The sequence below is a fragment of the Schistocerca nitens genome, chromosome 2 (assembly GCF_023898315.1).
Source record: "Schistocerca nitens isolate TAMUIC-IGC-003100 chromosome 2, iqSchNite1.1, whole genome shotgun sequence".
In the NCBI taxonomy this organism is placed as follows: Eukaryota; Metazoa; Arthropoda; class Insecta; order Orthoptera; family Acrididae; genus Schistocerca; species Schistocerca nitens.
In genome coordinates, this window is record NC_064615.1 from 932,417,558 (window position 1) to 932,433,768 (window position 16,211).

Sequence of the window (16,211 nt, forward strand, 5' to 3'; positions counted from 1 at the left end):
TGGCAGACGGTTCATCGAACCACCTTCACAATTCTCTATTATTCCAATGTCGTATAGCGCGCGGAAAGAACGAACACCTATATCTTTCCGTACGATCTCTGATTTCTCTTATTTTATCGTGGTTATCGTTTCTTCCTATGTAGGTCGGTGTCAACAAAATATTTTCCCATTCGGAGGAGAAAGTTGGTGATTGGAATTTCGTGAGAAGATTCCGTCGCAACGAAAAACGCCTTTCTTTTAATGATGTCCAGCCCAAATCCCGTATCATTTCTGTGACACTCTCTCCCATATTTCGTGATAATACAAAACGTGCTGCCTTTCTTTGAAATTTTTCGATGTACTCCGTCAGTCCTATCTGGTAAGGATCCCACACCGCGCAGCAGTATTCTAAAAGAGGACGGACAAGCATAGAGTAGGCGACGGAAAAGCATAGAGTAGGCAGTCTCCTTAGTAGGTCTGTTACATTTTCTAAGTGTCCTGCCAATAAAACGCAGTCTTTGGTTAGCCTTCCCCACATTTTCTATGTGTTCCTTCCAATTTAAGTTGTTCGTAATTGTAATACCTAGGCATTTAGTTGAATTTACAGCTTTTAGATTAGACTGATTTATTGTGTAACTGAAGTTTAACGAATTCCTTTTAACACTCAAGTGGATGAACTCGCACTTTTCGTTATTTAGGGTCAACTGCCAATTTACGCACCATTCAGATATCTTTTCTAAATCGTTTTGCAATTTGTTTTGATCTTCTGATTATTTTATTAGTCGATAAACGACAGCGACATCTGCAAACAACCTAAGACGGCTGCTCAGATTGTCTCCCAAATCGTTTCTATAGATAAGGAACAGCAAAGGGCCTGTAACACTACCTTGGGGAACGCCAGAAATCACTTCTGTTTTACTCGATGACTTTCCGTCAGTTACTACGAACTGTTACCTCTTTGACGGGAAATCACAAATCCAGTCACTAACTGAGACTGGCCGCTGATGTCTTTAATTCCTTTGCATCTTAACTGTTGAGACAGTCTGGAAACAGTTGTAATACATGTCAGCTCTTTCACTACATTGAATATTCCATATTTCTTCCTCTTTTTCCATAAGTTGCAAAAGGTCCACTGCATTGTCTATCTTGGTCTGATGAAGACAAGTTATTTGACACAATTTGTGATACAACCGGCTTGTGTCTCTTGGAAGTGTCACTGTGGAATGCTTTGCCCGTGCCCGTCTGCATCACATCCCTGCCACATTGCCGCCAGACATCCATGGCACACCATGTCTGTGTGCCCTGTGCCTTAGACAGAGGCCTTTCTGTTGGATGTTCAGATATTTTGGTCATATACTGTAGCTCTTCACTGTCCACAATATACTTTATTTATTATACTTTCTGTATGGCAACAGCTTGCTCTGACAACCATGTCACAGACAACCAAATCATTTGAGGTAGATCACATCCCATTGAGCATTTCCTAACAATAGCTCTCATTTGCAGTTAGCTCTCTTTTAAATTGCTCTGTGTGGTCCCAACTTTTTTAAGTTTTAAAATGTTCATTTGTACTCTTTAGAGAAAATAAATTATGCTAAGCTGTGAGTACATTAGTGAAATCTATCAGTGCTATGTAAGTGAACATTCTACATTAAATTCTCATACTCCTATTGACTGAAAAAAAAAACTAATCAATTCTCTCATCAATGACTTTTGGCCATACAGAGCTTACCAAGAGATATATAACAATAGCATAAAAATCTCTGGCTTTGACTGCAGATATAATAATTGAGCCATAAGTGAGACTCCCAAGCACTAAATATTTTGATGCACTGTTTCCCTAAGAAGATTTATTACCTCAGCTTTTTGCGGAAATCAGTATTACAATACCCATCATATCTCAAAATTTTGCAGAACTGGTTGGCATTCATAATTACAATGGCTTCATTTAGAAACAGGACGGAGCCCTAACCACACTTGCTTACTGGTGTACAAGCATTTACTAACAATGAGTTTCCTCAAGGATGAGTAAGCATTAGGAATTCTACTGATTCTTGACTGCCTCATTGATCACCTAGTTTGTATTATCACAGTTTACTGTCTTAGTGTTTCTGCCTATGAGCATCTGTGAAAGACTCAGTTATGTGTCCCTCCCACATACTGTAGGTTAACTTGTAAACCACATAACAACAGCAGGGACTACAGTAATATCATAGTAGTTACACAACCATAGGACATCTTTAAGTGTCATGTAATACTAATTTGCATCAGGAGGAATGCATACTGAGCATTGACAAAAACTGTAAGTAAATGTTTTATATTTCTAAATACTGTTCCCTTCATAAGTTATAATAAGATTCTATATTCAGAGAGAGAAAAAAAGAGAGCAAAGAAGATAATTTTTTTTCCAGATGGATTACATTAATTATGTAACATTTCATATTCATATAATATACCTAAAATTCAAATGAGTGGTGAGAGAGAAATAACCAACACTTATTTTAAACACAGTAAATTGTAAAAAGTGGAAGATATTTCTGCAAATCCTGTTTCCAGTTTATTAGCCTTAACTCTCACAACTCTGCTTTTGCTAGATATAATCCAGTGAATGAAATCACTTATTTGTTGCCACCATGTGGGATAGCAGGATAATACACTAGAGCAATGTCAGTTTTTTGGTTTGCCTAGTTTGTATTTTATGGAAACTAATTTCATATGCCATAATGAAGATACATAAAACTGCAATAAGGCAAGGACCTATTGCTCCAAAAGTTAACATGAATTGAAGTTCTGAAAATGCATCGTAAGTGTAGCACACTCCCACAGATTTCAGGTGCTGGTAACTTACTTTTAAGCACCCTCTTATGTTGTTGTCAGACATATGCCAAAAATGGACTTTACAAAAACTTACTTGCAACAAACAAGTTATAGGCTACATGGTTCAGTCCATAAACTCATGTGGTATTATCCTCAGTTCCAGCAGTCTGTAACGCACTTAATGCAAAGGTGCATAGAAATTTAACACAATCCTGGGAAGCTTGTAAATTTGCTATGAAATACAGAAAAAAAAAAAAGACGTAGCTTGGATACTGTTTGGATATACGACGACACATCAGAAATTCAAGCATAACATGATAGCAGAGAACACTGTAGTCGAAATTTAAAACTTCTATTCCTCAAATCAAACAGTGGAAACTCCTGGTAGGAATATCAACTACATAAGAAAAGACAGATTGCTACTTGTCATAAAGTAGACATGTGAAGCTGCAGAGAGAGGCATGATTAAAAGATGCTCAGAGCCTTCGCTAGTAAAACACACACACACACACACACACACACACACCTGATGTACACAAGAGATCCAACTCCAGCATCCTGGCCCAAGGCATGTACAGGAGGTGTGCTTGCTTGTGTGTGCATGAGTGGATGTGTGTCTCTTACTGATGAAGGCTGTAGTCAAAAGCTATATGTGAGTGTCTTTTAATTGTGCCTGTCTGCAACTTGACATGTCAAACTTCTATTTCTATTTTATTTACTTATTTATTTATTTATTTAATCAAGTGCTCAGGAACAGAAAGCATTGAGAAGCTCATAAATTTTCTAATTCAAGTGTAATTTAATTTTTACAGGGATGCCATATGGAATGGTACCAGTATTGGAAATAAATGGAAAACAAGTAGCCCAGTCAAATGCCATAGCACGTTATCTTGCCAGGCAATACGGGCTGGCCGGTAAAGATGAGTGGGAAAGCTTACAATGTGATGTACTTGTTGATACTCTCTCTGACTTAAAGCAAGGTATTCGTTTACACTTCATTGCTAAATTTTTTTAGGATAAATTGTATCAGAGAATTTCTTAATACTATAGGGTCTAGTCTTCTATCGAATAGAGATACAGATATACTAACAAAGAAGCTTGTTGGTAACAGTTCCATGTCCATTTCTCACAAATAAGACACTTCAGTATGGTTATACAAATTTGTTGATAGGGAGTAAAATACAAAAATGTGAAAAATCTAATTTGTCCTGTTTAGTTGTCTAATACACTCTTTTTATTTTATGCTGTGTGTCTGTCTTGAATGAGTAATACAGGGTGTTTCAAAATGAATGTACATGTTCTAAGGCTCTGTAGCATTTATTACATTCAACTTACAATTACAAATAATACATCAAACAAAAGAGCAGCTGAAACAGTTTTTCTTACAAGTGTTCAATGGGACCACCATTCATCTGACATCGAGTTGGTGTGGGAGTTCTTCCCAAACCTTGATCTGGTATAATTGTTGCAACAATACTGCTTCTAAAGTCAGGTGGTTCAGTGGGTAGCAGAGACACATATACAAGATCCATTATGAACCCCCAAATGTCAAAGTCATGTTGAGTCAGCTCTTGTGTGAACCTGCAGGTAATGCAAAGCAAGCTCTGTCATTCGGCCCCTTGTGGGAAATGCAATGTTAAGGTACAACATTGTTTAATCAATCGTGCACTGAGTTATGCCAATAAGAAGGCACACCATCCTGCTGCCAAATAAAGTTCTGTGGTTCAGCTTCTTCCAGCTGAGGAAAAGAGCCATAATTTAGAGCATCAAGATAAGAAATACCAGTAATAGTTCTTCACCGAAAAACAAAGGCTCCTCATAAACTTCCGTCAGGATATGGCACAGAAAAATTCAGCTTAGTCTCTTTCCAGCTATATCATCTCATGTGGATTTGTTGACCTCCAAATGTGCACATTACTTGTGTTCACATTTCCACTTAAGTGAAATGTCAATTCATCACCAAAGACGACATGATCCAGAAAATCTTCATTGCCATGCAGCAATGTTTTGGTTGCGAAGTTGGCACATAAACCAAACTCTGTAGGCTTTGGAGCTTGTAACAACTGCCAGCGATAATGACATAGTTTTAGGTGTCTCCTTAAGTCTCCACACAGGTGTCACTAGAACTGCTAGTTCACGACTAGCCTTCTGAACTGATTTCTTGGGGCTACGCATGAAAGTCTCTCACTTGTTCAACACATTGTTCAGTCACTCTTGGATTTTTCCATTCTCTTCCTTTTGCATACAGGTATACAAACAAAATTGTTTTGAGTTGCTCTCTTATTTGATGTGTTATTTATAATTGTAGGCAACAGCCTTGCCGCAGTAGTTACACCGGTTCCCGTGAGATCACCGAAGTTAAACGCTGTCGGGTGTGGTCGGCACTTGGATGGGTGACCATCCAGTCCGCCATGCGCTGTTGCCATTTTTCGGGGTGCACTTAGCCTCATTATGCCAATTGAGGAGCTACTCGACCGAATAGTAGCGGCTTCAGTCAAGAATACCATCATAACGGCCGGGAGAGTGGTGTGCTGACCCCACGCCCCTCCTATCCGCATCCTCCAAGGAGGATGACACGGCGATTGGATGGTCCCGGTAGGCCACTCATGGTCTGAAGATGGGGTGCTTTATTTATAATTGTAAAGTGAATGTAATAGATGCTGCAAAGCCTTAAAACCCGTGTATTCATTTTGAAACACCATGTACTTCCTTTGCTATCACTTCCAACTGTCTACATTTTTATTATCTCTCTTTCTACTGCTTGGATCTACAAGGAATACAGCATTCTGTTTCAAAAAGCTTAAAATGCAGCAACTTTCTAGAAGTTATTGAGAATAATCCAAGTTTCAGTGGGTTTATTGACGAGTCCACACATAGGCCTACAACATTCTTACAGATTACTGAACTATGTAAAGCATAGACAATAAAGTTTTGTGACAGCAAATTAAACTCACATCAGATTAACTTTGTGAGGGTTAATAATCTGATATCTAGACTAATGAAATATGGTACTCAGACAAAAAGTTAAAATTTTGTTGTACATATTGTAGCTGTGTGACTGAACCAGTAGGCATAAATGAATATTTGAAAATAAATTCAAACAGTATTGAAAGTCAGTGTTAAAACTGTCATCTTTTCACATTTTCCTATCACTGATAATATACACTCCTGGAAATTGAAATAAGAACACCGTGAATTCATTGTCCCAGGAAGGGGAAACTTTATTGACACATTCCTGGGGTCAGATACATCACATGATCACACTGACAGAACCACAGGCACATAGACACAGGCAACAGAGCATGCACAATGTCGGCACTAGTACAGTGTATATCCACCTTTCGCAGCAATGCAGGCTGCTATTCTCCCATGGAGACGATCGTAGAGATGCTGGATGTAGTCCTGTGGAACAGCTTGCCATACCATTTCCACCTGGTGCCTCAGTTGGACCAGCATTCGTGCTGGACGTGCAGACCGCGTGAGACGACGATTCATCCAGTCCCAAACATGCTCAATGGGGGACAGATCCGGAGATCTTGCTGGCCAGGGTAGCTGACTTACACCTTCTAGAGCACGTTGGGTGGCACGGGATACATGCAGACGTGCATTGTCCTGTTGGAACAGCAAGTTCCCTTGCCGGTCTAGGAATGGTAGAACGATGGGTTCGATGACGGTTTGGATGTACCGTGCACTATTCAGTGTCCCCTCGACGATCACCAGTGGTGTACGGCCAGTGTAGGAGATCGCTCCCTACACCATGATGCCGGGTGTTGGCCCTGTGTGCCTCGGTCGTATGCAGTCCTGATTGTGGCGCTCACCTGCACGGCGCCAAACACGCATACGACCATCATTGGCACCAAGGCAGAAGCGACTCTCATCGCTGAAGACGACACGTCTCCATTCGTCCCTTCATTCACGCCTGTCGCGACACCACTGGAGGCGGGCTGCACGATGTTGGGGCGTGAGCGGTAGACGGCCTAACGGTGTGCGGGACCGTAGCCCAGCTTCATGGAGACGGTTGCGAATGGTCCTCGCCGATACCCCAGGAGCAACAGTGTCCCTAATTTGCTGGGAAGTGGCGGTGCGGTCCCCTACTGCACTGCGTAGGATCCTACGGTCTTGGCGTGCATCCGTGCGTCGCTGCGGTCCGGTCCCAGGTCGACGGGCACGTGCACCTTCCGCCGACCACTGGCGACAACATCGATGTACTGTGGAGACCTCACGCCCCACGTGTTGAGCAATTCGGCGGTACGTCCACCCGGCCTCCCGCATGCCCACTATACGCCCTCGCTCAAAGTCCGTCAACTGCACATACGGTTCACATCCACGCTGTCACGGCATGCTACCAGTGTTAAAGACTGCGATGGAGCTCCATATGCCACGGCAAACTGGCTGACACTGACGGCGGCGGTGCACAAATGCTGCGCAGCTAGCGCCATTCGACGGCCAACACCGCGGTTCCTGGTGTGTCCGCTGTGCCGTGCGTGTGATCATTGCTTGTACAGCCCTCTCGCAGTGTCCGGAGCAAGTATGGTGGGTCTGACACAACGGTGTCAATGTGTTCTTTTTTCCATTTCCAGGAGTGTATTACTGAAAACAAGAAATGTAACTGTGATGTGTTTGTTAAGACACATGGCCATTTCTAACAACAAATGTAATCTACAGACATGAGTTGACTACCTGTCAGTCAGTATGATACCTGGAATATTTCCAAAAATGGGTAGGGAGCTAACAACATTTTTGGATAATCAAATGTTATTACCATTGTTTGCTTATAGATGTGTATTACCTAGTTTTCAAACAGAAAATCAAAATACTACTCTTAAATTTGACTGCAAGGACATTAAAGCAATATGTGATCACTATAGCAGAGCCAATTTTGATGCATGCACTTCTGTTGTCACAAATCAGCATTAGTATACAAGAAAAGAAGCACTGATTGGGTGCACTTCTATAACCTCACCCATTAGTACAGATTGATAGATATTCCTTCATCCATGATGTTAGAATGGAGAGCTTTAACCATCCCCAAAACATTCTGTACGTAACATTTTGTACTCTCCTCTTGACTTTGAGTTCTTCACTTCAGTTGATAAAACCAGAGTCATGCAAATGCACACATTCTGTTTGCATGTGTTGGTTTGAAAATGAAAGTTCTTCACAAGTTTCCAATAATGATGTGCACTTTTTTATAATTTTTGAAAAATAATTAAGATTTTAGTTTCTCATATCACTGAAAGATGTAATTAATGCAAAGAGAGTCTCAGTGGAAGCACAACCAATATATTGTAAATGATTGACTTTTTTGAATAATCTATAAACTATCACCAATTTCAGATTAAACTTAAAACAGCCAACATTGTGCTCTCAGATCATGTAGTGACAATATTATTTTTGTCCAGTATTCTATTGTGTGCAATATTTCATAAGTGAAGACATCAATGGTTCATTCTAAGAATTATTCGACCCAATTTCCCATTAGCCTACAGCCTCTAACAAGTTCTCACTCTATATCATCCTATTACACCCTTGCTTGTCTCACACCCAAATTTTATTTCCTTGTTTCTTTCTCTCAGTCCTTCCCCTTATACTATTTTCTTTGTTTCTATCAACATACTACCTTGTGTGGGTGCCAGCTGCCTCCACTACTGCTGTATGCATCAACATATTCCGCACTATCACGATCCTGTCCCTAATGGTGTTCCATTGTGTTCTTTCCTCTCCTCAGCCCATTTCTCAAACTAGTAGTGTTTTTAGTTCCATGTAATGTGTTTCCATCAGCTTTTAAATATTCCATTTTTCTGACATTTATATTTACAGTTATACTAACATATCACATTAAATTTAAAAAAAAAACGCAATTTTTTTAAGTTTAGTAACCAATAAAAGGTGCCAATCTTGTATTTGAATCACATAATATTACTTTGTTTAAAAGTCAGATATTGGTATTCCACAACATTGCGATACATTACCCTCTTCATGTCAAGATGAGTACAACCCACTTAATGTGGTAGCCAACTGAACATCTAACATGATTTGCATTATATTACAAGATAGCTATGAGGAAGATTTTTATATTTGAATAAGAGATAGAGTATAGTGCAGAGAGTCCAAATGGCTACTGTGAAAAGTTATAAAGTTAGAAGTGAGAGTCAAGGCAGTTGACCCTGACTTTTATACTGTCCCTGTCTGTTCTATGTTCTTAAGTTTTCTCCAATCTTGTCTGTTGTTAGTTATCAGTATTGATATTTCTGCAACATGGTGATGGTGGTCTCCCCAACAACAGAATTTGCTGATAAGGGTGTTGCAACTATAGTTGGTTGTGGTGCTGGTTCAGCATCCTACATGTTATAGCCACCAACACTATTTGGCACCCCTGCTGTTCTGCCACAGAGCCCCAGATTCTATCAAGATGTATATGCCCATACAGACACAACTACACAGAATGGTGTAGCTGTGTCTGTTTCATGTTCTGAGGTGGAAGCAAGTGATCCAGTAGTGTCCTGTGAGAGCATGCATGAAGGAGCTCCATCAGGCATTTGTTATTGATGGGCATGATGTAAGAAGCTAGGAAGGTTTTTAGTACTGAAGCCAATTTTGCAGACCCTAAGGATTTTAACATTTGCTCTTTGAAAGTGTGAAGAAACCATTCTGCCAGCCCATTTGAGGCTGGATGTTAAGATGGTGTTGTAAGATGCTTAGTTCCACTGTGGGTACAAAACATTCTAAAACCACCTACTGTGAATTGGAGATGGTTTTTAGTCACCAGGGTGTGAGGTATACTCTCTGTTGTGTAGATCCAGTCCAAGGCTCCCACTCTGGTTGCTACTGCTGCTGTCTGCTGGAGGTGGGTGACCTACAGGTAGTGTGAGGAGGAGCCCACAATGATTAAACTCATGGATCCAAGAAAGGGCCCACAAATTTGATGTGAACTTGGTACCACAGCTCTGCTGACACTGGATGGAAAGAACAACTGGAGTAGGGCTGGCTGATGTGCCTGGCAAACAGCACACTTCTGAACCCCATGTGCCACTTTGTCATCCATGCAAGGCTAGCAGATGTAGCATCTTGCCAGGTGCTTCATCCTGGAAAGTGTCCTATGGGATGGATGCAGGAGTTGGAGCACCCAATGTTGCAGGAAGGGTCATGGCTAACTGGTGCTATTTATCATCTTTCATAAGGAGCTCCACACCTTGCTGAACCTATAGTTGATGCTGCCACTGGGAAAAAGGAAACATCCTTAAACAAATGTCAGTTGGCTGTGTAATTGAAAATAAATTGTTTCCCGGTGATACATTTCAGGATCCAGACATGCTGGAAGGTGAGACAGAGTGTTGAGTGGAAGTGCAATAGTGAATGGAGTATTGGAAATTTGACAAATAGAGAGTCCATCAGTGGTGACAATGTGCCATACACTCTGGGAATTTTGCCTTAGTTTCAGTAAGAGGCAAGAGTGGTTTATGGTTGGTAGTATGATGAAATTTGTAACCATATGAAAAAATGCAAAATTTATTGACACCAAAGATAATTAATGCTTCTGTTTCAATCTAAGAATAAGTTCTTGAGGTGAAGTAAGCATATTAGCATAAACATTAGCCTCTCTGAACCATCTTCTAACTTATGACTGAGTACATCCCGGATGCCATATGGGGAGGCACCTGTTGCCAATACCAGTGTCAGATGGGACTGGTAACTCACAAGACAGGGTGCTGATTGGAGGACTGATTTTAACTCCTGAAGAGCCAGAAGATACTCCTCTGGCAGCTGGAAGTACTTATTATGGAGATGATTTAGCAGGTGAGCTATGGAGGCTGCCTGGGGAATAAATTGTGGATAGTAAATAACTTTTCCTGAAAATACTGGAAGGTCTTTAATGGATTTAGGCACAGGCACATTCCAAGTAGCCTCTACATTTTCTTTTATGGGTCAAACATCCTCTATGCTGAGGAAATAGCCTAAATACAGGACCACTTGTTGAGCAAAAGCACATTTGAAAAAGTTACACTTTAGGCTTTTCTGTTCAAAGGCTGCAGTTGTAGTTGGCACAAATGTTGTTCTGTCATATGACCAGTGAGCAGGACATAACTTCAAAAATGGTTCAAATGGCTCTGAGCACTATGGGACTTAACATCTGTGGTCATCAGTCCCCTAGAACTTAGAACTAATTAAACCTAACCAACCTAAGGACATCACACACATCCATGCCCGAGGCAGGATTCGAACCTGCGACCGCAGCAGTCGCGCGGTTCCGGACTGAGCGCCTAGAACCGCTAGACCACTGCGGCCGGCAGGACATAACTAAGATACTTCACAGAGTAAGGAATCTCTGAAATAGTCTGTTTAAGAAGTGTATGGAGTATATGGGAGCACTGGCCCCAGGAAAAGGCAACCTGTTATATTGATAGAGTCTGAACAGTGTGCTCAAGACTAAGATCTAAAATCTTCCAACTGAAAATATGCCTCCACTACATCAATTTTAGGAAAGAGTTTTCATCCCAAAAATCTCATCTGTATGAGACAAAAATTAAGCATCAGTGTCCACACGAGCATATTAATGGTTTGCATAAAGTCTCCACTCAACAGAGGAGAGCCTCCAGGCTTCCTAACCAGCACTAATGGCAAAACCCACTGATTGTAAGAAATGGGGGACAAAACTTCTTGTTGTTCTAGTCCATCTAGCTTAATCTAACCTTATCCTTAATGGGCAATGAAATCGGGCAAGCTCTGAAGAATTTCAAACTTGTTATTATCTTTAAAACAACATGGCCTGAAAGTCAACTGCTTCTTCTAAATGACAGTCAAACAGTGCCATAAATTGTGTACAAGGCAATCAGTGGCAGCACTGGGTACTGATGAGCAAATGGAGTGCTCTTCATGGTGTGACAAAGGTGCAAAGGCAAAATACATGTTGAAGGCAAAAATATTCTGGACTGGTTAATGCCCGAAACTGATGTGCCAGTATTGACAAAGAAATTCACCGAAATGTATTGCACTGTTGCATGAAACAAACTTTTATGCAGTGCCAGCACATGATGACTGCCTGAAATGAATTGGCTAGGGGCTGTGGCGTACTTCTGCAACTGCAATGTAATTGCTACATAAACTACTTTCTCTCTCTCTATCTCTATGTCACATTCTCATCAGATGAAGAGTTATAAAATACAACTCTGACTCAGTCCAAGTAAATAGCAGCAGCAAACATAATGCACTTAAAGAGGTGAAGTCAGATAACAGCAACTGAGAAAGAGACTGCTGTTGGACCTTATATTTCCCACTATGAAAGTTCATGTGACCAACCTGCAATATCAGCAGTATTCCTGCTGCAGATGCCTCACCTGAAGTGGGTGGTGTTACACATATCAATACATCCATCTGCATATCCAGTGGGATTACTGACCTCCCATTTTGTTCTGTCTCTCCCTTCACCCAGGATCCTAACTGATTGTCTCAGATTAATGTGATTCAGTATAATCTCCTCCTCTCCTTTGTCCACCAAGTGAGGTGACACAAGCATAAGACACTAGATTTGCATTTGGCAGGACAGCAGCTCAATCACCTGTCTGACCATCCAGATTTAGGTTTTCCATATTTTCCCTACGTCACTTGAAGCAAATGCTGAGATGGTCGTTTCAAAAGGATACAGCCAGTTTCCTTCCCTAGTCTAAGGTTGTGCTCCAGTTCTAATTAGCTCATTGTTAGTGAGACATTAAATCCTAATCTTCTGTCCTTTCTTTTTAAATCGTACTTGGTAAAAAGACATCTGCTCCAATGACTAGCGCTTGCATAATACTTTACTTATGGAGTTTTATTCTACAATTTAGTAAGTGCATTTTTTTCTATTGGCAGCTCAGTACACACAAGGGGTACCCAAGAACAAAGAAAAGAAAAAAACAGAATAACATTGCCATGGGCACAGTTTCTGTAGTATGCATTTCTGCCAGTAGGTGTGTATAGCACAATTCATTGTCAGTTCAGTGCTGCCTATGTTGTTGACCTGGCTTGTTATATTCATTTGCAGAGATTGTTTTCACTAGTGCTGTTTTGTTCTTGTTTTGCTTTTTGTGATGGCAAGTTTAAGTGAATTATGTGCAGCTGTGAACTTTTGTTTTCTACTTTGTAAAATTGCTGCTGAAACCATTTTAATGTTGAAAACAGCTTCCCAAGATGACATTATGGGTAAAAAAACCATCAAGTGCATGAGTGGTTTGCTTGATTTAAAAATGGTGACTTGTCGACTGGTGACAAATCTTATTCTGTATGTCCATAAACTGCCTGAATCAATGGAAATATTGAAAATTCAAGAGCTTGTGCTCACAGACTGTCAACAGATTATTGATCAACTGTCAGAGACTAGTGGGTTTTCTTGGAGCTTGGTTCAGTGAATTTTAACAGAAGATTTGTGGTAGACATGAGACAGGTTATTCCACTATGACAACACACCTGTACACACAGCCATCTCTGGTAGACAGTTTTTGGCTAAAAATGGCTTGGTTCTGCTGCCTCATGCTCTTACTCACCTGACCTGGTTCTGTGTGGTTTTTGTTTGTTTCCACACATGAAAAGTGACACTGATTTGACAGCACTGAAGAAGTCAAGAAAAAAATGAAGGACGAGCTGTCAGCCATTTCTAAAGATGACTGCAAAAATGTCTTGAACAGTGGAAGCACTGGTGTGACAAATGTATTAGTTGTAATGGAGAGTATTTTGAAGGGGATAAAGTTGTTTTGTAAACAATTTGAAAATATATAGCTTTTAAAAAAATAATTCCAGTTTCTTTTTTGGGGGGGTATCCCCTCATAAGTACAATTAACAGTATTGTTTTCATTTATATTTTTTTGCCTTGGAAAGTCAGTTATAATGCTTATTTCTTTTGTTATCCAGCACTTTTCCAGTACAGAATGGAGCCTGATCCTCTGCGGAAAGATGAAAGGAAGCAGACTCTCCTCAAGGAAACTATACCATTTTTTCTTGATAAATTTGAAAAAGTACTAGAGGAGAATGGTGGATTTTCAGTGGGAGGAGCTGTAAGTGAATATTGAAACATGCGACTCTTTCCATGGAAAATTTAAAAGTACTACTCCATTGTGTATGATTATTTACATATTTAGAACATCCTTTTTTTTCTTCTGATGTCTTGAAATTGATGCAATGCACTTGTGATTCAAGTGTAATAGTGTTTCAATCAAAAAACTTGGTTATGGTGACAAAGTCATCTGTAGTGTAGCCCAATTTCAGGTTAGGTGATAATTTGTGAACTGATGAAGCCCACCTAAATGAATATAAAATACAGGTCATGATAACAGACTGATCTACAAACACTCCAAATCTTCATTCATCATTGGCAACATTTACTCCATACTTAAAAGACACCTGTATGATGGTATGTGAACACTGCTTGGCAACAGATCCATCCGTTTCTAATTTCAGAAAGAATCCATTCTTGGTGTCATTCGCTTCATATGTATTAGACTTTTCAGGAACCTCAAGTTCCCATCGTTTATTGTACTTTTTTATAGAAGTAACAAAAATTGCTAGGTGAATCAAGAAACATTTATTTATTACATAACAAAGAATTCTCACACAAGTGTTTTGGAACATATAATGTACATATAGTGTAAATCAACCATCAAAAATACAGTGGGGCCCTAATGTAGCTATTATCTGCACTTGTATGTAGAGATGACATATGGCCAGTATATTCTGTAAATATCTGAGAAATTGTTTTATCTTCTTACGTCATACCATGTCACCTTGGATTCTGGATGGGTGAAATACTTAAGGCAGTAATTATCCTGTTATATCTCTTCTTAGTATTTCCATATTGCTAATTTTCTCCATTCAAACATTCCTTTATTTTATCAACCTGCTTCATCATGAATGTTATTTTACTCATTTGCCCAAAAATTAAATTTATGTTACGAAAGTCACTTTGATTTGGTGTTTTGAGGTCTATACATAGATTAGCCTTTGATTGGCTATTAAAAAAGAGAAAAAATGTATAAAAACATACAGTCTGTACCTAAATGTACCTCCACACAGTCACCATCCAAATTCCATTTGCATACTGTGACACCACCTTGTTTATCCTTTCATCAAAGAATGTTACCATCTGTTGCTTCAGGCTTCCTTGAGTTCATTGTCCATCATGATGTGCTGAACAACCAGCCAGCCTTCTTCTTGGAGAAGTGGTGAAAGTTGCTTGGTGCCAAGTCTGAACTGTAAGGAGGATGCTGAAAAATCTCCTAGCCAAAAAAATCTGAGTTTTTCTTTATTTTGATTTGCAGTATGAGGTTGCACATTGTCATGAATGAGAATTATTCCTTCAGTTATTATCTTGCACCGTATGTTTTGGAATGACTTTCGAAGTTTTGTGAGAGTGATGTTACAGTATTTTCATGCATTACTGTCATGAAATCAGTTGTCAAAATTCCTTTGTGATCCCAAAAAATATCTGACCATCATGTGTGGTTTGACAGTGTCAGCTTGCATTTTATGAGCACATTGGAAGCATGAATGTGGAACCACTGTCTGGACTGTTCCTTAGTTTCAGAGTTCATGTATTGTACCCATACCTCATTCCCAGAGAAACTCTCCTTTCCCTATTAAATATTACCTTCTTTACATTTAGAAGTAAACATGCAAAGTAATTCACTACTGCATTTGAATGTTGCACAGATTTCATTAGTTCACACCATCCTTCTAACAAGCACACAGCTAGTATGGAATATATTATGGGTATAGCAAGTTTGCATTGGTCTTCTGGGATGGGATCACTCTGACAAGAGTTTATAGGTGGAGGAGTCAGATAATAGGTGGAGGCCTTCTGCCAAGCAGTCACTGGGATTCTTAACAACAGTGGTGGAACCTTTGTCTGCATGTAGGGTGATTGGGTCAGGATTTATTTTGAAGTTGTGTGTGGCTGATCTTTCATATACTGAAAGGTTGGTGTTCTGAGGAAGGGACCTGGGCAAGGATGATGAAGCTAAATTGGAGGTAAGTCATGCCTGGAAGGTGACCAGTGGGTGGTGGATCACATTTGGGTGGTGGTATGAACTGGAAGAGGCAGGGTTTAATGTTGGAATTAGGGTGGTTTTGGTTCGAGGGATTTGTGGCAAAGAATTGTTTTCATTGCAGGGATCAAAAGAAGAAGTGTAAGTCTTTGACAAATCCAGCATGGTTAAATTTGGGTGTAGGGCTAAAGGTGAGGCCTTTAGGTAGGACAGAAACTTCTTTGGAGCTGAGGGTTTTGGTGGAAAGGTTAACAATAGTGTTGCGGGAATGTTTTGGCTCTGGATTTGGTGCAGCATGGTGATATCCACTACAGGACAGCTGGGAAATCTGGGAAAAACTCAGGATTTTCTTCATCTTTGAGAAAACCAGGAAAAACCTAGGAATTTTTTAGAATTTTGGGAATT

At 40.0% G+C, this 16,211-nt stretch overlaps 1 protein-coding gene across 1 annotated transcript in view; it reads left to right on the forward strand.

Annotated features, from left to right (window-relative positions):
- The window catches only part of LOC126234716 (glutathione S-transferase-like), a 342,396-nt gene that overhangs the window by 310,714 nt on the left and 15,471 nt on the right, over positions 1 to 16,211 (forward strand). Inside the window, exons 4-5 of the mRNA XM_049943464.1 lie at positions 3,609 to 3,776; positions 13,678 to 13,820. Of these exons, the coding sequence (XP_049799421.1) occupies positions 3,609 to 3,776; positions 13,678 to 13,820 (311 nt within the window). The remainder of the gene's footprint in view (positions 1 to 3,608; positions 3,777 to 13,677; positions 13,821 to 16,211) is intronic.